The 22,011-nt window shown below is 36.0% G+C and overlaps 1 protein-coding gene across 2 annotated transcripts in view; it reads left to right on the top strand.

Annotated features, from left to right (window-relative positions):
* Positions 1-22,011, top strand: part of LOC150104494 (WD repeat and SOCS box-containing protein 1-like) — a 143,633-nt gene that overhangs the window by 99,495 nt on the left and 22,127 nt on the right. For both annotated transcript variants that reach the window (XM_090395184.1, XM_090395185.1), the window contains one exon: positions 7,232-7,342. In XM_090395184.1, coding sequence (XP_090251310.1) covers positions 7,232-7,342 — 111 coding nt within the window. The remainder of the gene's footprint in view (positions 1-7,231; positions 7,343-22,011) is intronic.

Here is a 22,011-nt window from a genome sequence, read left to right as displayed (position 1 = left end):
AAGAGAACCTGGTGAAGAACAAGCTGGATTCAGGGCCAAATAGAGGCTGTCAGGATCAGATATTCACTTTACGACAAATAGTTGAAAAGTCATGGGAATATAACAAAGATCTATATTTAAGTTTTGCAGATCTGGAAAAAAGTATATGACAAGGTGCCAAGAGAGAAGCTATTCAAAATGCTACAGTTGTATGGTGTCAGTGGATCATTATATCAAGCAATACTTAGTCTGTATTTGAGTTGTAAGTCAGCAGTTAGAATTGAAGGAAATACAGGGAGATGGTTTAATGTTAAATCTGGTGTCCAACAAAGATATACATTATCCCCTCTGTTATTCATTATCTATATAGATCACATTATGAAGGAAAGTGGTATTAAACCTGATATCAAAATTGGAGATGTTAATGTCAGCTCCTTGCTTTATGCGGATGATGTTATACTTTTAAATAAATCTGCTACAAGTCTGTAAGATTCCCTGACTAAATTGAATAACTGTTGTGATAGGTATGGTATGAAGATCAGCAATAACAAGAAAAAGATAATGAAAATAGGCAGATGCATTGAAAATATCAGCTGCATTGTGAATGCAGAACCTATAGAACAAGTAAAACATTTCAGCTACTTAGGCACGATTTTTAATGAAGTTGGTAAATAAATTTGCAAATAGACAACAGAATCAACAAAGCTGGTATGGTTGGAAGTCAACCGAATAAATTTATATGGAATAAGAGAGAAATTAGTCAAAACACTAAATTAGCTGTATACAAGACAGTCTTCAAACCAATTTTAACTTATGGATCTGAGAGCTGGGTCAGAAGTAAAGCACTTGACCAAAGACTAGAGACTGCAGATATGAGAGTCCTCAGAAAGATTAGGGGCATGAACAGATGGTATCAATGGCAATATCATATTAAAAATGAGGATATTAGGAAAGAATTTGGCATTGTCAGCATCCAGGAATGTGTTAGCAGAGCTAATCTCAGGTGATATGGTCACTTAAATAGAATGGGCGAGGAAAGATTAGCAAAACAAGTGTTCTCTGCCAGGTTGGCAGGAAAAAAGACCCAGAGGAAGACCAAGATATAGGTGGATTGATACGGTAAAAAGTGCCTTAGAAGGTAGAAATATAAGATCTGACAATGTTGTAGCTTTGACAGGTAACAGATTGATTTGGCAGAAAATTGTAGGTAGGAATTTAGTAATGATGTAAATTTTTCATGTAGTACTATCATATCTTGTACACCCCTTGAGGGTAAATGTCAGGAATTTGATGAGGATGTATATATATATATATAATTTTTTTTTGTGACCTCCCATGATATGTAAGCCTGTAGTACATTAATACCATGGGTAGGCTAAAGATTTTTAATTTTGGTTAATTTTACATTTTCTTTTCTGTATTTTATTTAATTTTTCCATACTCTAGAGACCAGACATGAAACTTTTCAATCCACTTTGGAATTCCAATAAATTGGTGGTGGTCTCACACTTTGCAATGAAATTCATCTCCCATCCAAAAGACAGTCACAAACATCCATGTCCACAGCAGGATTCAAAACTGCAGCCTGTTGGTTGGAGAGTGGATACACTAGTTACCCAGCCAACCAGGATGGCATATATGCTCATCAGTTGAGATAACTTGTGCAATGTGTAGAAGTTTTTTTTTTTTTTCTTTTTTTCAAGAGTTACAAGTTGTAATTGTTTGTAGATGATCTTTATAGCCTTGGGAATACTTCATGAGGAAGGCTGTTCCAGAGGTGGATAGAATAAAAGAGGAAGAGGAGAAGTAGGTTTGGTGTGTTTGCAGTTGCACAGTAAAGGAATGCTAGGCAGCTGCTGCTCTTGCATTAACAGGTGCAACAGAAAGTGAAGGAATGATAGTTTCCAATTCATTGGAGCAGTAACGATAGAAGTACCTGGAGAATAGACACAGAGTTGAAATACTGCATCTGTGAGATAGAGGAAGTGAATCTGCAAGAGAGGGATCATCAGTTAGCTTAATTGCTCTCCTCTGGACAGCATCAAGAATTTTAAGGGAAGATTTGGGATTTGTATATATTTAGTAGTTGGTTGGGTGTAAAATAACCTTTTAAATGAAAGAGATTTCCTAGTTTCTTGGATGCTGATGAGGTTGTTGATGGGATGTGTTTATGCCAGAAGAGACTGGAGGTAAATGTTAGTCCAAGCAGAGAGATCTGATCTTGTCTGGTGATTTGAATGTTAATGAGGGGCAAGAGTAGGTGAGTTGAGATCTCTTTTGCAAGAGAAAAGGCAAGACTGTTTTGGTGGCATTGAACATGACAAGGCTGTCCTTGTCCCATTGAAAGATAGTATGAAGATCAATTTTAAGACATTGGTTGTAGATGATCTCTTATAGCCTTGGATGTCAGAGTATTACATGATTTGTCAAATGAGTAGGATGAGTGGAGAGTACTATCGTCAGCAAAGCTGTGGATAGGATTAGTGATGATTGCAAGTAGGTCATTTACAAACAAGAGAAAGCGAGTAGGTGATAGGACAGAGCCTTGAGGGACTCCAGCATTGATGGTGAAGCTCGAAGAGACAGGGCCATCTGCCATGACTCACAGAGAACAACCAAAGAGAAAGCTGGCTACCCAATTACAGAGGGTAGCAGGGAGACCAAAGGATAGCAATTTGTTAAGCAGGCTCGATGGCACACATGGTTGAATGCTTTGGAAATGTGAAGGGTGACAGCACAAATTTCTCTGAACCTTTCCATGGCACGTGTCCAGTGGTAGGTGATGTAAACTGAGGTCAACTGTGGATCTTGAATGGCGGAATCTGTACTGGTGGTTGCTGATTAATTGATGGACCTCTAAATAGTGGAGGAGTTAGCTATTGATGACTTTCTGCATTATTTTGGAGAGGACTGAGGTGAGGGCAATTGGTCAGTAGTTTGATGGTTGACTTCTATCATCCTTTTTAAGAATAGGATGGATATGAGATTGCTTCCATGCATTGGGATAAGTACCAGATATGTATAGTAGATTATAGAGATGATGCAGGATAGGTGTTAATTTTGGAGCATGTTTGAGAACAGTTGGAGAAATGCCATCAGGACCATAAGACTTTTTAGTATCCAAGTTTTTAGTAGCTTCCTGATTCCTTTTTGTCAAAAAACTAAAAGAGACGTAGGAATTCCAGTATAGTAGGAAGTGATTTCCCTTGGTCATCAATACAGGAGTTTGAGGAATAGAGTGATGCGAGGAGGTCAGCTTTATCTTTGGATGAAGTAACAGCAGTGTCATTAGGGTGAGAGAGAGGTGGAAGTGCAGGAAAGCAGGAGTTGCAGCCAGTGGCCTTACCAATGGACCAGAAGGCACAGCTTCAATTTAGACAAGAGGCAAGTTTCTTGCTATTGGCCTTTATGAAATCAGATTTGGATCTGCTGATGACTGATTTGCATAAGTTGCATTCTTTGTTGGAACCAGCGTATGAAGCTGGGGGTTCTTGAAGCAAGCCACTTGCAGTAAGCTAAATTTTTTTCTTCGACTGCTTTATTACACTTTTGATTGAACCAGGGTTTGGAAAGTGGATGAGGATTATACCTTTTATTGGGGATGAAAGTCTTCGTGCAGTGAGAATAATTTCTGTAACTCATTCACAGGTGTTAGGTTGAGATGAGCAGAAACAATAGTCAGACCAAGATTGGGATCAGACTGGGATGACCTCAAGAATTCTTGAGGTCATCCCAGTTGGCTCCTTTGTTAGTACCAGATGATGCAAGGTTGAGAGTAGTTAGGGAGGGACATTCTATGAGAGAGGAGACTATACAAGATTGTGGTCAGAGCTTCTGAGAATAGAGGTGACTGACCTCTACAGTGTATAGGGAACTGGTCAAAAAGAGATCCAGAGTATTTAGAGAGTGAAGCAGGTTATCAGGGAATTCAAGTAGACAGATGCACAATTTGTGCTAGGTTGTTACTTTTGGCAAAGACTTCTGCTTCTCATCCAGCTTGGTCAATGGTGTTGAAATAGGGGAGCCAGTTGGAATTATAGACATTGAGGTTACCCAGAAATATGACCTCACTATTTGGATAGCTTATTTGAAGTGGTAAATGCAACAAATGAATGTTACTAAATGGGATAAGGAAACCTTGAGGTGGAGAACATCTAAAGCAGGGGATTCTGAATTAGCTATTCTCTGGCAGGCTATATTAGATTTCACAAAGGCACAGGTGCTACCCTTGTGGTAATAAAAATTATGAAGTGTGCAGTTTCGGCACTGGAAGTGGACAGTAGGAGATGTAGTTGCAATCTAGGTTTGTCAGGAATAGGATGTCTGGTCTGGAAGACTGCAAGTGGTGGTGCAGGTCAGTCATGTTTGTGTTAATGCCACGGATGTTAATAAAGAGGATGTGAAAGTGAGTTTTTAGTGAGGAGATTCTGGATTGGTTTGTGTATTGTGTCTGTTTGTGATGTGACGTTTTTGATGAGATTGGTTTATGAGGGAGATTCATTTTTGTTGTGGTGTTACTGCCATTGTTTGTAGGGGGCCTTAATAAGTTTAATCATATTAGCTGGACAAAATATAGTGTGGACGTTCAATGAAAGAGAGACTCTTGGATGTAACTTCAATACAGAGAGGAAACCCGTCTCCATACCATGACATGACCTCGACAGTGCCTCCCACATACCGCTACTCGGACTGCCTCTCTAGTCATGATCTGGCAGAGTATGTGGCAGCAGGATTATGGACTAGTTGACTGGAAAGCCTCTGGACTCATTACCGACAGGTTTGGGTGTAACTCTCTGGCTCATGCGCTAACTGGCAGCTGGCTTGTGAAACCACTGTTTTAACTGATTATTCTTGAAATGGAGGAACTCGCACTGCACGGAGAAGAGAGAATGGGGGGGGGACAGAAATGGGAATCCCTACTCTAAAGACCATACATGGCATTTGCCACTTAATGGGCAGTGGTATTTCACTGGGCGATGAAAAACATCTACCACCTAGTGTCTAGTTGACATTTCCTCCAACTAGGAAGGTATTCTTTTGTAGTGAATGATTGCTTCCAGTGCCAGAGCCCCTTTTGTGGAAATAGGCCACACCCCAGAAAGGTGGGATTGACTTGACAGGGAGAGGCTGTACATTGTGGATCACTGCCCATTTATAGCCCTATTACAAGTATATTACATATATTTGCATGTTGAAAGTCTAATTCTCTTGAATAAACTGAACATTTTACAGTGTTGCTCAAAAGAAATGAAATACCTAGAAAAAAGATTGAGGCCAAGGGAATTTTTTTTTTTTTTTTTTTTTTTTTTTTTTTTTTATTGGAAAAAAAGGGAGGGTTGTTTCCTTCCAACATGCGCTAAATCAGTTTATAGTTTTCTCTTTGAATATTGCTCATTCAAAATGAGGAGACCCCATATATATTAAAAATGGAAATAGATGCTGCAATCAAACAAATGAAAACAGATAAAACCCCATGTACAGAGAGAGTACCAATAGTTCTGAAAGGAGGAGAAACAGCAAAGCATTATTTTAGTGCAGTTATTCAACCAGGTCTTGAATTCTGGAGAAATTTCTAATGACTGAAAATTGAGAAGAATAAATCCCATACATAAAAAACAGCTGTATATGGAAATGCGCAAATTATAGACCAGTAACCTTATTAAGTCCACCCTATGTCATGCGTGTGAATTATTTATCCGAATTATACAAAACAAAATTAAAGCAAGTTATGAGCAACAATTAGGAGAATAGCAAATGGGATTTTAGGGAGAGATGTACAATTGATTCAATCTATGCTCCTCTACAATTAGCTGAATTGATGTGGTTAAAAAATAGACTTTAAGCAAGCATTTGATAATAAGCAGAAATAAATTGTTTTAAATTTTAGAGGGGAAAAAATACTCAGTATCATCCTTCAGTACTAGAAAAATGTAATATATGGTAACAATGAAATTTGGAGCTGTTGAAACTTCTAGAAATTACCAGTTAATGGTGTGTCATGCAGGGATGCCTGCTTTCAACATAATTGTTAAACCTTTGCCTTGTGAAACTAGTAAAAGAGTCAATTCCATGAAACATGGGAATAAACTGTGAATGAACAAAATTTACATCATGTAAAATATGCAGATGATATAATATCTTCTTTTTCCCTTCATGTATTAGGCCTAGTAGCCTGTTATGGAGCTATCCTTAGCTTTTCTAAGCTGTACTCATTCCGAGGAAAAGTGGCTAGCCCTATGCCTTCTGGTGTGTCCTATGGCTGTTACCTGTGTGTTCACGGCCCCAGTTTGCCTGCTTGCAGGATGAAAAACCCCAGATAAACTGGGGAGAAAATTCCTACTGTTCATGCCCAAGACCAGCTAACTTGGCTGTGACTGAGAAAGATCCTTAAGCTCCTCACGTTGATGACAGGAATCGAACCTAGGACACTACTTTCCCAGCCATATGGTTGCGAAGCGCATAGCCACTCGGTTAACCACATGGACATGATATAATATATTTACAGATAATGAGGAAACTTAAAAATATAAAGAACTTAACTTAGAAGTGAAAGGAAATAAACTGGAACAGGTTAAAAATTAAATTATTTTGGCATCTTTATCACAGACAAGGCTAAGCTAAATTATAAAGAAACTGCTAAACACAAAATAATTCTAGGGTGGTCTACTATGACCAAACTTGCAAATACGTGAAAAAATACACACCTCTCTGAAAAACTTAAAATCAGAGTTTGTAGATTAATGGTATTCCTGCAGTTCTTTTTTGATGCAGGGCCTTGGGCTATCAAATAAGAGGAAGAATAAAGATTGGCAGGATTTGAAAACAAGTGTTTGAGGAAAATAAATAAGACATCATGGACTGAAATGAAAACTCATCAGGAGATCAGAGAAGAGTTACACTGCTATATTTGATTAATAACAGAATCCAAGAAAAACAGTTACAATGGTATGGACATGTGCACAGAATGCCTACTAAAAGTTTCCTCAAATTCTCCAAAATGGAAGAGTGGAAGGAAAGAAACTGTCAGGAAGATCTAGCAGGGAATGGATAGAAAACATTAAGAGTATAAGTGGTCTGAACTCTTAGAGAAATTTAAATAACTTGGCTGCTTTTATTTCATGGTAGCTTCAACTGCTTTAGGTAGATAAAGAAGGTGATGAAATTACCAGTCACTATATAAATACAAAAAAAATTAAATTAAATTAAAATTTAAAAAATTATATAAAAATTAATAAAAATTTTGTTTTTAAAGTTATGTTCGCTTTTGGGATGTTATTTCTGAGGATGATCCTGAAGCTGTAGGAACCATGGAAGAAGCTTTATGTTGCTCTTATTCACCATCTGGAAGAGTTCTGGCTGTTGGGTAAGGTTTTAAATAATTAATAGTTAATTAATATTTTTTCTACTTATACTGTAGTGAAACTGATTTGTTGCTTATTAATCAGGTATCCACTTTTTTTTTCTTTTTTTTTTTTTTAACTGCTTGTTATGAGATTAGTGATACTGTACATTATGTGTTTAATATTTATTATTTAAATAATAAACAAATTTTACATTTTGGTTACTGTTAATATTTGAACGTTTTGAATCCTGAATCATGAACATTCCAAATCCCTATAAATTCAAAATTCTTTCTGAAATCAGGGTTCAGTAATATTCCATGTCATTGTTTTGTTATAATAAGCATGCTAGAGTTATTTATTTACTTTGTGTGAGAAAAGAGTATTTAATGAATAACAAGCAATGTATTTTGAAATTAGTCAGAAGTATAGTAAAATATGATGTGAAACAAAAATATCATGCAGGTTGTTTCACTACAAAATATAAACTATAGTCTAAATAGACTCAGACATTGGATGATTACAGCAGTCCTGTCCATGCACACAGTGTTTTTTTTTTTTTTTAAATATATGTTTGTTATTGATTTTCCCTCAATATAAGGAGCTAAAATTGTTGGTTATAGCTGGAGTGGTATTTCTTTATGTTGTGCAGAGATTTAAGGATTTCCATGTTATAGCCAGCCCAGATTCCTATTCAGGATATCATGAGAATGTATAACTTTGCTTGTTTCGCTTTAAAAGGCCTAGTTGGCAAAGTGGATAGCATCTTTGTTTTGCAATGTTATAAGTTTCCACTCTTTAATTCTATGTTTATGAAAGTTGTTAGGAGGTAGTCCACAGTACAGATATGCTGTTGATTCTCATAATAATAATTTCAACCATGAAAGAATTAACAAATACACACACAAAAGAGACAGTAATTTTCTTCTATATAAGGCATGGGAATTTTTTAGTAGTTCCTGGAACAGTTTTTTATGAGAGACAGTCATGCTGTTCATAATTCTCTCAACATGATCTCATTGTCCCTTATGACTTATGGCCAATATAAAGATGCTGGCTAGTGCCAAAAGAGTGCATGCAGTTTTGAGGGATGAAAAAACTCAAGTTACTGTCTCACCTCCATGTGAGACTACCTAAAACCAACTGAACTACAAAAGCTTTTTTTTTTTTTTTTGCGACTCTCATCCATAAAAGGATAAACCCATAATTTTGGGAAAATTTGGAGGAAAGAGCGAAACTATGGACTGGACTGGTTATTGCTAACAGAATGTTCCAATCTGGAAATGTGCTTGGATTGACATGGAGAGGGGAGGCAAGGAATAATGAAGGGCTCATTGACTGTGTTATTGTTGATGGTGATGTTTTCTCACTGGTTTGGACACTGGAATGTGCAGAGGATTTAAAATTGCAAGTGATCACTGTTTGGTGTTGAGCAGGACGAAGTTGGGTTTCATATTGAAGGGAAGAACATGTGGTAGGGTTTTAAAGTGAACCAAAGTTGAGCAGCTCTCAGATATTAACTGTAGACCAAAATATTCAAGCATTATTCAGGAAAAAATGAAAGAGTTTGAGAAAAGGAACCAAACCCTGGAGATTCAGTTGCAGGCCCTGAAGAGGGCATTGATTGACTCAGTTGGAGAGGCATGTGGTGAGGTCTTGCATTATCATCAAATTCCTGATATATACCCTCAAGGGGTGTACAGGATAATATAGTACTACATGAAAAATTTTACATCATTACTAGCTTCCTGTCTACAATTTTCCTCCAAATGAGTCTGCCAATATTATCAGATCTTATATTTCTGTCTTCTAAGTCACTTTTTACTGTATCAATCCACCTATATCTTGGTCTTCCTCTGGGTCTTTTTTCCTGCCAACCTGACAGAGAACACTTGTTTTTCTAATCTTTCCTTGCCCATTCTGTTTAAGTGACCATACTACCTGAGATTAGCTCTGCTAACACATTCCTCAATGCTGACAATGTCAAATTCTTACCCAATATCCTCATTTTTAATATGATATTGCCATTGATGCCATCTGTTCAAGCCCCTAATCTTTCTCAGGACTCCCATATCTGTGGTCTCTAGTCTTTGGTCAAATGTTTTACTTCTGACCCAGCTTTCAGATCCATAAGTTAAAATTAGTTTGAACACTGTGTCTTGAATACAGCTAATTTAGTGTTTTGACTAATTTCTCTCTTATTCCATATAAATTTATTCAGTTGACTTTCTACCATACCAGCTTTGTTGATTCTGTTGTGTATTTCTTTTAATTTACCATCTTCAGTAAAAATGAAGATGGTAAATTAAATATGGTAATTTAATTTACCATCTTCATTTAAGTAGCTGAAATGTTTTACTTCTTCTATAGGTTCTCCATCAATGAAGTTGATATTTTCACTGCTTTTGCCTATTTGCATTGTTTTGTCTTTCTAATGCTGACCTTCATGCCATATCTATTACAACAGTTATTCAATTTAGTCAGGGAATCTTTCAGACTTGTAGCTAATTTATTTAAAAGTATAACATCTCAGATATAAAAATAAAAGATATATATATATAAAAGCATGACATTAACATCTCCAATTTTGATATCATGTTTAATACCACTTTCCTTCATAATGTGATTCGTATAGATAATGAATAACAGAGGGGATAATGTACATCCTTGTTGGACACCAGATCTAACATTAAACCATCTTCCTGTACTTCTTTCAATTCTAACAGCTGACGTTCAATTCAAAAAAAGACTAAGTATTGCTTGATATAATGCCCAATTGACACCATATAACTGTAGCATTTTGAATAGCTGCTCTCTTGGCACCTTGTCATATGCCTTTTCCAGTTCTACAACTCTTAAATACAGATCTTTGTTATGTTCCCATGATTTCACAACTATCTGTTGTAAAGTGAAAATCTGATCATGACAGCCTCCGTTTATGGCCTGAATTCAGCTTGTTCTTCATCAAGCTTCTCTTCCACAATCCTTCTCAACCGTTTCTCAAGTATACTTGCATAGATCTTGCCAGGAACACTCAATAGGGAAATTCCTCTGTAATTCTCACATTCAGTTTTATTTCCCTTTTTATATATGGGTACTATTAGAACTCTACTCCAATCATCGGGAATTCGTCCCTCTGGCCAGGCTTTCTGAGCTATGCAGTGCAGCCACTGTAAGACCTTTATACCACCATATTTCAGCATTTGTGGTCGAATATCATCTACTCCTGCTGCCATTCCACATTTCAAGCCTTTGATGGCTTTTTATACTACAAGTATGGATATGTATTCCAGACTGTATGCCTGATCAGTGTTTTTTACCACTGTGCTATCACTCCTTGTTTCATTTAGCAGTTTTTCAAAGTAATTACTCCATACTTCAAGGATATCTTTTTCTCCCTTTTTCATGTCACCTTTATCATCTCTAACTCCTTTTACAGCACTCTTTCCTCCATTCCTAAGCTTCTTCAACAACCTCCAGAATATTTTGCCACCTTCTTGATATTTATTTTCTATATTCTTGCCAAAGTCCTCCCATGACTTTTGTTTAGCTAGTTTTACACAGTGTTTAGCATTCTTACATTTGTCTCTGTATTCTCTAAGAGCACAAGCTGACTTATTTGAGGAACTTTTGATATGCTTTCTTCTTTTCCTTCACTGCCTCTTTAACTTCCTGTGTCCACCATGGAGTTCTAATTTTTCTATCCTTGCAGACAACTTCACCACATGCCTCTCTAGCTGAATCAATCAGGGCTTTCTTCAAGGCTTGCCACTGAATCTCCAAGGTTTGATTCCTGTTCTCAAATTCTTTAATTTTTCCTTCAATAATCTTTGTGTATTTTAGTCTACAGTTCACATCTGAGAGCTGCTCAACTTTTATTCGCTTTAATACTTTCTTACATGTTATTCTTTTCAATATGAAATTCAATTTTATCCTGCTCAAGACTAAATAGTGATCACTTCCAATTTCAAATCATCTGTACACTCTGGTGTCCTGCACCAGGGAGAAAACATCACTATCAACAATAACATAGTCAATGAGACTTTTCTTATTCCTTGCCTCTTCTCTCCATGTGAATTTGTGCACATTTTTATGTTGGAACATGGTGTTAGTAGTAACCAGTCCATGTCCTGAGCAGAAATCCAACAGTTATTTGCTATTATTATTAGCTTTGCTCTTTTCTCCAAATTTTCCCCAAATATTTTTATATGTCTGACAATCATTTCCTCCTCTGCTATTTAGATCCCCAACAAAGACCAACTTTTTCATTGTGTCAGTTAATTTTTCTAAAGCCTCAAAAAATTCCTCCACTTCTACTTTAGTAGAACCTTCTGTGGGACCAATAGGCACAAATAAGTCTCATGGTCCAATTCCCCATTCTCATATTTGCCCACATTACTGTACTTGAGACTGACTGCCATTCAAGAAGATTAGCTTCATATTTTGTGTTGTATACTTTGGCTACTCCTTCTTTTCCTTGATTGTCATTGCCTGAATATAACATTTTGTATTTATTGCTCAGGAAGGTCTCATCAGTTTTTGTCTTTCTTGTTTCATTCACCCCTATTATGTCAATCTGGTACTTATCTAATTCCTCAGCTAGCTCCATTTCTTTGCCATTCAGGCTTCTTAAGTTGATAGTACCGATCTTTAACTCTGGTGATGTTGAGTTGGGGTGTGTTCAAATTTGTTCCAGTAGCTGACTTTTCGTTGTTCGCCCTGGTTCCATGGCAAAAACAATGGGGACCTTGTTTAACCGGGCGACACCCCGCCGGCATGAAATTTTGTCATGTTGTACCATCATTTTTTATTTTGGTTTAACCAATAAGAATACAATTTGGTCAGCTAAATCCCAAATTGGTAGCCCATCCTCGTTCATTCAGTATACGTAAATAACCAACAAGGTGCACCACGAGAAGGTGAGGATTGGACATTAAATCAGAAGCCCTGGTCGGTTCTCTGCATTCCTTTAAAGGCTATGTGGAGGTCTCCTCTCAGTTATACAGCTTTGCCCCTTGTTGTTGTTGTTATTAAATCTCCAGGAAGTCAAGGACTCATTGATGGGTGCCATACATGAACTTTAAACTTCACCCATACCAGCTCACGCCTTTTCTTAAACTAATTCACACTAGATGCATTCACTTCTTCAGCAGGCAAACTGTTCCACTCACTCATGGTTCTATGAGAGAAAAATTTAGCTATTACCCTTACTTAACTGCATACACAAAGTTAAATTCCATGGATGCATCCATGTCCTCTCCCTGACCTTCCATTTCCCTCTGAAAGATTTTTAGACTAATATCATATCACTCCTCTTTCTTCTGTCTCACAATGTCTACAGTACACATACTCCTCAATCTATCCTCATAATTTACATTCCATAATCCCAATATCATCTTTGTAACTCTTCTGTGCAGCCTTTCCACAGCTTCTTTATACCTTCCAAACCCAGGAGGCCAAATTTGCACACAGTAGTTTGGTGCAGTAATATCAAGGCCTTGTAAAGAGGAAAAGTGATTTCCATATTGTTACACATCATTGTTCATTTCAACATCACAGTTATCCTCTGAGTTGTATTTAGAAATTTTGTTAGGTGACCTTTGAACTTCAACTTTCTATCCACCACAACTCCAAGATCTCTAGCCTCATCAGTTACTGCAATCATAATCTCACCAACATAATACGCTGTTTGATGTTGATGTTGCACCACACCAAAGTGCATAACTTTACACTTACTAACATTGAATTGATAGCCATTATCATTTACCGACACTTCTAGCCTATTCAAATCACCCTGTAAATGCTGTATATCAGTAACATCTCTGATTGCCCTACCTATCTTGCCATCATCAGCAAACAATTGAAGGTCTCCTGTGAGGCCCTTCTCAATATCGTTAATGTATAGATTAAACAACAACTGATTTCTTGGAAACACCACCTGTCACCAATCCCATATTTTATGCAATATTTTATCCAATCCGTATTTTTTGCAACAGCCTTTCATGTGGTATTCTATCAAATGCTTTAGCAAAGTCCAACGGTATGTAGTATATTCATTCCCTTTAAACCAACTAAGCTGTAACATTGTCATACAATATGAACAAATTGCTTAAATACAACTTCCCTTTAGTTAACACATGCTGTTCCTTGCAAAATATATCTTGTATTCTATTCTCCTGAGTATTCTTGATAGTATTCTCCTGAGTTTGTCATAATTTCCAGATTCATAGTTCAGCATATCACCTCTCCTGATTGGAACATATTTATAGTTGGCTGAATCCCAGGTGAGTACAGCATGATCACTGTCACCAGCTAGTGGCAAAAGAGTCGCATTCTTAACTGAGACACCTTCTGATGCTATGAAAGTTGTCTCACAACAGCTCATAAATTCTCCTTTGTACTCATTATGAGTTTTCTCTGCTACCCAATCAATATTTGATAATTTAATTCGCCCATAATAACTACTTATTTAGTACTCGTCAAGGATTTGGCAATTCATTTTTTCATCCTCAGCAAATCATCAGATCTGTAGCAACACCCCACCATATATTTCCTTGTTCGCCCCCACTTCACACCAGATAGCCTCAAACTCCATTTGAGGCTATCTAGATATGCATATTAAAGCAAATATGTAGGAATGAAACATTTATGGATGAACGCATATGCACAAATGCCACCTTGAAGAGAAAACAAGTGTGCAATTATGGAAAATGAAATCGGTAACGATTGAAGAAGCTGAAAGTTTTTTTAAGAAAAGTATAAACGGTTTGGCATGTGCTTTTTGACAGATTTGAGATTGAACTTCAGTGATGTTTGTTGCCATCTAAAATCACCTATATTTGTGAAATGATCTGCAAAATTGCCTTTCTTGCATATAATGTATTTCTCTTTGCTTGCGTTTTTGTGGTTATTGTTTAATGTGAGTTGAAATTGGGAGGAACATAGAATATATAGTGTGGTTGATTCTTTACTAAATCATGTAATTGAACTTAACCTAACCTCTCTGCCAATCACAGCATTGCATATGCTACCTCTGCTTGGATTCTTTCCAGACACAACTTGCAGAATAGTGGGTGGCAAGGTTATTTGCTAGTTGATATGTAAACCTCATAAAGCATTACCATTTAGTACAGTATATTATCTGATTTGTTGAATAGCAGTTATAAAATAGTACCCTCAAATAAAAGAAATGCTGGATCTCTCAATGATGTCCTCTATAACTCTGAAAACATCACTAATGTTATGATCTGGACGATATGGGGGGGGGGGGTAATGTAAACCAGGACATACTTTGTTTTGGATTCAAACATAATTTTAGGCCACTTGAATCTCCAATAAGGAACATGAATATATGACAGTGCATAATGAAACTCATTTACTACTTAGTAATGTCTTCTACCACAGGCAGTTGACCTTTCCTCTGAGATGTGAATGCTATCACAACCATTTCTACATTGTTTCACTCCTAGATAGAAAGATAGAAATTTTTCTCCATTCTGATGGTTTAATGCGTGTTGTGTGTGTGTGTGTGTGGGGGGATATATCCAGGATTGCTAACAGACCCACCAGTATGATTGTGGTGAACTAAAGGATTCAAACCTTCAGTTTCATCAGCTTTTTAAACTTCTAAAGTTTGACACCAGATAAGCAATTCAACTTTGCATTCTGTCTTGGCTGTCTCAAGAAGGCGCAGTTTAGCAATTATAAGATAGGTGATATCTGATTAATTTAAGCAGTTTCAGCAAAAAAAAGTTTGAGATTCTTGATTATTTTAAACAGACTTTCAGGTAGCTGTAGGTTTTGTCTGTGTTTCGGCCATCTTCCTTAAGACATGATTGATGACCTGTTACTAATTCATGAACAGAATTATCACCTGTTTCTGTGGTGATGTCAGGTTATTATTCCCAAATGTAGTTAGCTGCGAATAGATTTGTATATGGCCATCATCCCTAATGTTGATTTGTGTTTTTGTGTTGAGAGTACATATTGTTGTGTCCTATTTCTTTAAATTTTATATTTTCTCAATGTTACATGTAAAGCCTTTCCTATGTGTGTCATGTGGTAACTCTGAAACACAAAGGGATAGCCTCAGGGTCGAGCAAAAACCAATGTGGCAGAGCCTTCGTAATCTACCTCTCTTATAGTTCTAAGAAATTTATATTTTTACACTGCGCTACTTAGAACTCTTAGATTAAAATAAATTATGTTAATCAAGAAGTGAGTAAGAAGATGTACTGAATTAACACTAGATTTGCAATCTTGACCTTAATCGTACTCTAGAGGTTTCCCGCTCATATTCGTAACAATTTTACAAGTGGTGCATCGGATTCCATACACAGACAATCTTGGTTAAATATAGCAAGGTTTATACACTAAATGTACGGCTAGTGATACAAACAAAATTTCTATTCTAAGTAAGTTAAAAATCAAATTAAATCAATCACCATGAACACCCTCAACAGATATGATCATCAAGACACAATTTACCTTATGCAACTCACACAATTTATAAATGCTACATTACAGTCTTAATACTAACAATCCATATCAGCATTCATTCCTTAGGCTGAATCTTCTTAACATCCATTATCATTTACAATAATTCAAATTCATTTAACGATTATCCTTTCATGATCTCCTATCTAACAAAATTTTGCTATAGTAATGTCTTATAATTCTATATGAGTCCTTTACTATCGAAATTTCACATAACATTAAGTGTTCAAGTTATACACAAACAAAGAACAAATTTTCTACTTATCCACACACGATAGTTCCTCACTCTTTCTGCATCATCACCAGTTTGTCTTTTATTCAATTGGACATTCCTTCGGTACCTTCAATCTGTCTCAGGGCCTAGAATTTTCCGATCATCGATATGCTCAAGCGATCTTTTCATGACCACCTTGGTCATAGCCTTCGGGACGCGTACTCTTAGGAGTCCGTGTCTAGGTTTCTCACAGAAACATCGTCCAAGCGCTCAGGAATGGAGTTGCTCCCACAACCGTCCAGCCAATGAAGACCCAGCACCAACAGAGCCGGTCAACAACCAGGGGAAACGAAAAGAGAGAAGAGACCCAGGGGGGGGGATTCCTAACCCTTTTATATCTCCTCCCTACCGGCAATCACTGTAACCTAGGTCATTCACCTGGCACATAGAATTTTCATCACATGGGTCTGACTTCACAATGTCCTTTCTCTCTCCACTTGTTTTCTTCATGTGCCGTGAGCACGCAATTGCTGGAGGCAGCCGTCTGCTTGCCCCCAAACTTTGAGCTTTTGTTACACAGATTATCTTTGCTGTTTCTCTTGCAAGTTATTTTACATCAGAGGTAATATCAACTCTAAATCAATATTATTAACTTACACTTATCATTGGCATTATTTTTCCCATATATATTTTTTTTTCTTTTATCTATCAAGTAATAAAGTCTCCTTGAGTTATTTCACAATTCTTTTCTTTTTAAACTAATGTATTCAATATTATACAAAGAGCAGAACAACGCATACTTAAAAACAAGCATATATTTAAATTTCTTATGGGGTCTGCCTGTTAAATGATGATAAGTGGAATCTTAGTATTCTAGACTTATCAAAGTTTAACAATATCTTACCAGTGTGAACATGTCTTAATCATTTGCTGTGGCCAGAACAACTGTTGTGCTTAATTTTCTGCATTGTGTGGAGAACAAGGTGCAGGATAGAGGTGATGCTTTATGTAATTCAAGCTTAGGTATTCCAGATAATTAGGCCCAAATTCAAGTATAAAGGTGAAGAGAAAATTTTGAATTCTGAAAGAAAATAAATAAATAAATAAAAAATACAAGACTTGAACTATCATAAAATAATAAGGTATAACACCAAAAAGACAACAAGAAATATTTATGTATAAAATATTGAGAACATAAACGTATATCCATTATATGTATGTGTGTATATATATATATATATATATATATATATGGCGATTAGTTTTTACTCGGTTGTTATACATTTCAAAAAATAGATTTAATGACTCCAAGACCGAGATAACATATAAAGATTTTAATGATAAATACTACTAGTTTCGGCATATAGCAGCCTTCTTCAGGTATTTATAAAGGAAAGGAATACTAATAAACATTGAATTATTTAAATAAACAAACTGGAAATTACAGGTACAAATTGCCTCACATAATCGATACATAAAAACGTTGTATTTTTCAAGTTGTTCCAACTGGCGTGCCATTGTTTGTTGCAATTGTGCGTGCAAGTTCACGTGAACGCCAATATTGAATAACTGCAGCATGGCTATCTGGGATGTTATAACTTAAATTATTATTTAAGTGGACCGGGTTCAGTAGGATTTCCCTTGATTCTACGATTTTTCTTTCAAACTCATCTTCACAGCGAAAAATATTTTCTGATCTATTCCAGCATACAGAGTGGCTTTGTTGGTCATCATTAGGATTATTTGAAAAAAGAACATGACTGGATAACGCAGTTGCATGAGATCTTTTGTATGAGATGTCTCTCTTATGCTCTTCTATGCGTTGTTCAATAGATTTGTTAGTTTGACCAAAGTATGGGATATTGCAATCACACCACAATTTATATACTCCAGGGTACTTAAGGTTGTGATGAGTAGGTTTTGGATGGCTGATTAGAGAGCGGATTTTTGGAAGTGTGGTGAAGAAGGTCCTGATATTATATTTTTTAAGGACTTTAGCTATTTTCTTAGAGACTGTGCTAATGTATGGAATAGAGATGCTACCTTTAAAATTAATAGTCTCTGTTGTGCACTGATTAGGAGGGTTCAGAAGAAGTTTCTTAATTGTTTTTTCAGAGTATCCATTTTGTTTAAAAATAAGAGTGAGGTGATCCAACATCCTAATATAAAATTTACTGCTGATATAGAAAATAATAACTCTTTACCTTTTTTGGATGTTATGCTTACACGATACTCTGAAAGATTAAAAATCTCTATGTACAGAAAACCTACGCATACCAATAGATATCTGCATAATCTTTCTCATCATTTTCCACCACAAAAACTTGGAATTATATCTACCTTAGGACACAGAGCACGTTCTCTCTTAAATGAACAAGATGAACTACAAAAAGAAATGAATCACCTCACTCTTATTTTTAAACAAAATGGATACTCTGAAAAAACAATTAAGAAACTTCTTCTGAACCCTCCTAAGCAGTGCACAACAGAGACTATTAATTTTAAAGGTAGCATCTCTATTCCATACATTAGCACAGTCTCTAAGAAAATAGCTAAAGTCCTTAAAAAATATAATATCAGGACCTTCTTCACCACACTTCCAAAAATCCGCTCTCTAATCAGCCATCCAAAACCTACTCATCACAACCTTAAGTACCCTGGAGTATATAAATTGTGGTGTGATTGCAATATCCCATACTTTGGTCAAACTAACAAATCTATTGAACAACGCATAGAAGAGCATAAGAGAGACATCTCATACAAAAGATCTCATGCAACTGCGTTATCCAGTCATGTTCTTTTTTCAAATAATCCTAATGATGACCAACAAAGCCACTCTGTATGCTGGAATAGATCAGAAAATATTTTTCGCTGTGAAGATGAGTTTGAAAGAAAAATCGTAGAATCAAGGGAAATCCTACTGAACCCGGTCCACTTAAATAATAATTTAAGTTATAACATCCCAGATAGCCATGCTGCAGTTATTCAATATTGGCGTTCACGTGAACTTGCACGCACAATTGCAACAAACAATGGCACGCCAGTTGGAACAACTTGAAAAATACAACGTTTTTATGTATCGATTATGTGAGGCAATTTGTACCTGTAATTTCCAGTTTGTTTATTTAAATAATTCAATGTTTATTAGTATTCCTTTCCTTTATAAATACCTGAAGAAGGCTGCTATATGCCGAAACTAGTAGTATTTATCATTAAAATCTTTATATGTTATCTCGGTCTTGGAGTCATTAAATCTATTTTTTGAAAAATATATATATATATATATATATATATATATATATATATATGTGTGTAGAAAATATTTTTACCTTGGGTATAAATATGTTAAAGATACCAAGCAATTTTAAACCTGGTTTTACTCCATTTCCCAAGTAAGCAAACAGACTAAAAGTCAAGTTTGCGCCTGCAATTGATGCAAGTCTAACTGATCCCACAGGTAGTGCAAGATCAGGGCAACTCGTGGTAAAGGTGGAACAAGCTCCGATCACCAATCTTAATATTTACCCTTAATGCCAAAACACATCTCCAATAAGGGGATGTATGATGTTTTGTATTAAAGGCAAGGGGCCACTACCCAGACCGGTTTCGACCTTTATTGAGGCTTCATCAGTGGGAGCTAGGCTAGAAATACCAAGATTTAGTAATACAGAGCTCGTAAGTATTTTACCAGAACAAGTTGCCATAAGGTGTTTTAACCTTATTAATTAAAAACCTTTACCACGAGTTGCCCTGATCTTGCGCTACCTGTGGGATCAGTTAGACTTGCATCAATTGCAGGTGCAAACTTGACTTTTAGTCTGTTTGCTTACTTGGGAAATGGAGTAAAACCAGGTTTAAAATTGCTTGGTATCTTTAACATATTTATACCCAAGGTAAAAATATTTTCTACATTTATATCTCCTCCAGAGATTTTTAATTAATAAGGTTAAAACACCTTATGGCAACTTGTTCTGGTAAAATACTTACGAGCTCTGTATTACTAAATCTTGGTATTTCTAGCCTAGCTCCCACTGATGAGGCCTCAATAAAGGTCGAAACCGGTCTGGGTAGTGGCCCCTTGCCTTTAATACAAAACATCATACATCCCCTTATTGGAGATGTGTTTTGGCATTAAGGGTAAATATTAAGATTAGTGATCGGAGCTTGTTCCACCTTTACCACGAGTTGCCCTGATCTTGCACTACCTGTGGGATCAGTTAGACTTGCATCAATTGCAGGTGCAAACTTGACTTTTAGTCTGTTTGCTTACTTGGGAAATGGAGTAAAACCAGGTTTAAAATTGCTTGGTATCTTTAAAATATATATATATATATATTACAATTAATGTATGAATGAGTTTGAATGACGAATTGAACTGTATAAGAGTGATGAACTGCATTTAAATGGTTGGATGTTAAAGAGCAGGAGAGTAATAAGGAAGGAGAAATTGAAGTGTAGAGAGTAGTGACTAGCAAATGTATAAGCAAATTAGCCAAGCAAATGGGAAAAGGGTGATCATTATGGGTGATTTTAATTATGGCAAATAGATAGTAACTTGAATTAAAGAAAATGAGTTTCTAAAGCTTTTGAGGGACAACTACCCAGGCATTATGTAACAGAAGGCAAGTGAGGATTGAGGTTCTTGGACTTGATCATCTCATCAGAGGATGTTATTATAAATGAGTTGTCAAATCTCCCTCCAATTGGTGAGAGCGACCATGAAGTGATTACCTGGGTGGTTGCCAGCCATGTCAGGGCTTCTGTGAGGAAAGGATATATCTGGAATATACCTGAGCTCAAGGTGATTATGAGCTCAGGAGACAGCTTGAAGCTGTAGCATAGAAAAGAGGTCATTGCTGCTTGAGTGATATTCAAGAACTGTCTAGTAGAAGCAATGGCTAAATGTATTCCAAAGTCAGATGGTTAAATAAGGTAAGTGTGAAATGGATGAATGAAGAAATTAAGCATACAATACAGAGAAAAAAGATATTTCGGAAGCAACATAAGAGGAGTGGTAATAATCAGTTCCATGAGGAATGCAAAGAACAAGCAAGGAGGGTAACTCAATTGGTAAGGATAGCAAAAGTTCAGTAGGAGCAGCAGTTAACTAATGAAGTGTTATGTCCCAATTTATGATTTTTATTCCAATTAGAGAAATTCTGCTTAGCTATGTTCAACTATTATCTACGCACGAGATATCACCAAAATTTTTACTAATACTTAAGTTATTTTTCCCCTTAGTACCCCTAATATTTGTATTTATACTGTGCCTTTTGGGATATTTAGTTTGAGATATTATATACAAAAACAAGGGGAAAGAACTAAAATATGTCTGAAAGTGAAACAATGTTGCAGTCATGACACTTTATCTTGTTTCGTAATACATTAATTTCCTGCGTGATTAGGTCCGTATTTTTTCAAGTGGTGCATTGGACAGCAATTTCAGACAACTTTTCTTATCATTGAACAAAGGTTTATTAAAAACTTTAACATGGTACAATTCAATTTTTGTTATTACTCAATTCAATGTTAAACTAAATACTTACAAACTAATATTAACTTATTACAAGTAATTAGGCTATGATCCTATAATGGGTATTACGATCAAATGCCGCCATAACAATTCAACACATAAATTCATTTGACATGGACAAATAAGATTAATTCACACTATTTAACTATTCAAACTTAAGTAGATTAACTAAACCTTTTTTTGCACTAACACACAACTAAGACATTTTAACTTTCCTATACATTACAATAGACATGCAAAATTTCTCAGGACACGTAATTACTTAATTCACACTATTCAACTATCCAAACTTAAGTAGATTAACTAAACCATTTACTGCACTAATACATAACTATGACATTTAAACTTTCTTATACAATATAATAGACATGCAAAATTCTCAGGACACGTAATTATTCATATAACATTAACACTAGCCAGCTGACTTTTAATATATTCTGTCAGATACT

The sequence above is a fragment of the Typopeltis vanoorti genome, chromosome 7 (assembly GCF_054136105.1).
Source record: "Typopeltis vanoorti isolate ZY-2024b chromosome 7, IOZ_Tvanoo_1.0, whole genome shotgun sequence".
Lineage (NCBI taxonomy): Eukaryota > Metazoa > Arthropoda > Arachnida > Uropygi > Thelyphonidae > Typopeltis > Typopeltis vanoorti.
The sequence above is the reverse complement of the archived record's forward strand: the minus strand, read 5'-3'. Positions and strand labels throughout refer to the sequence as shown.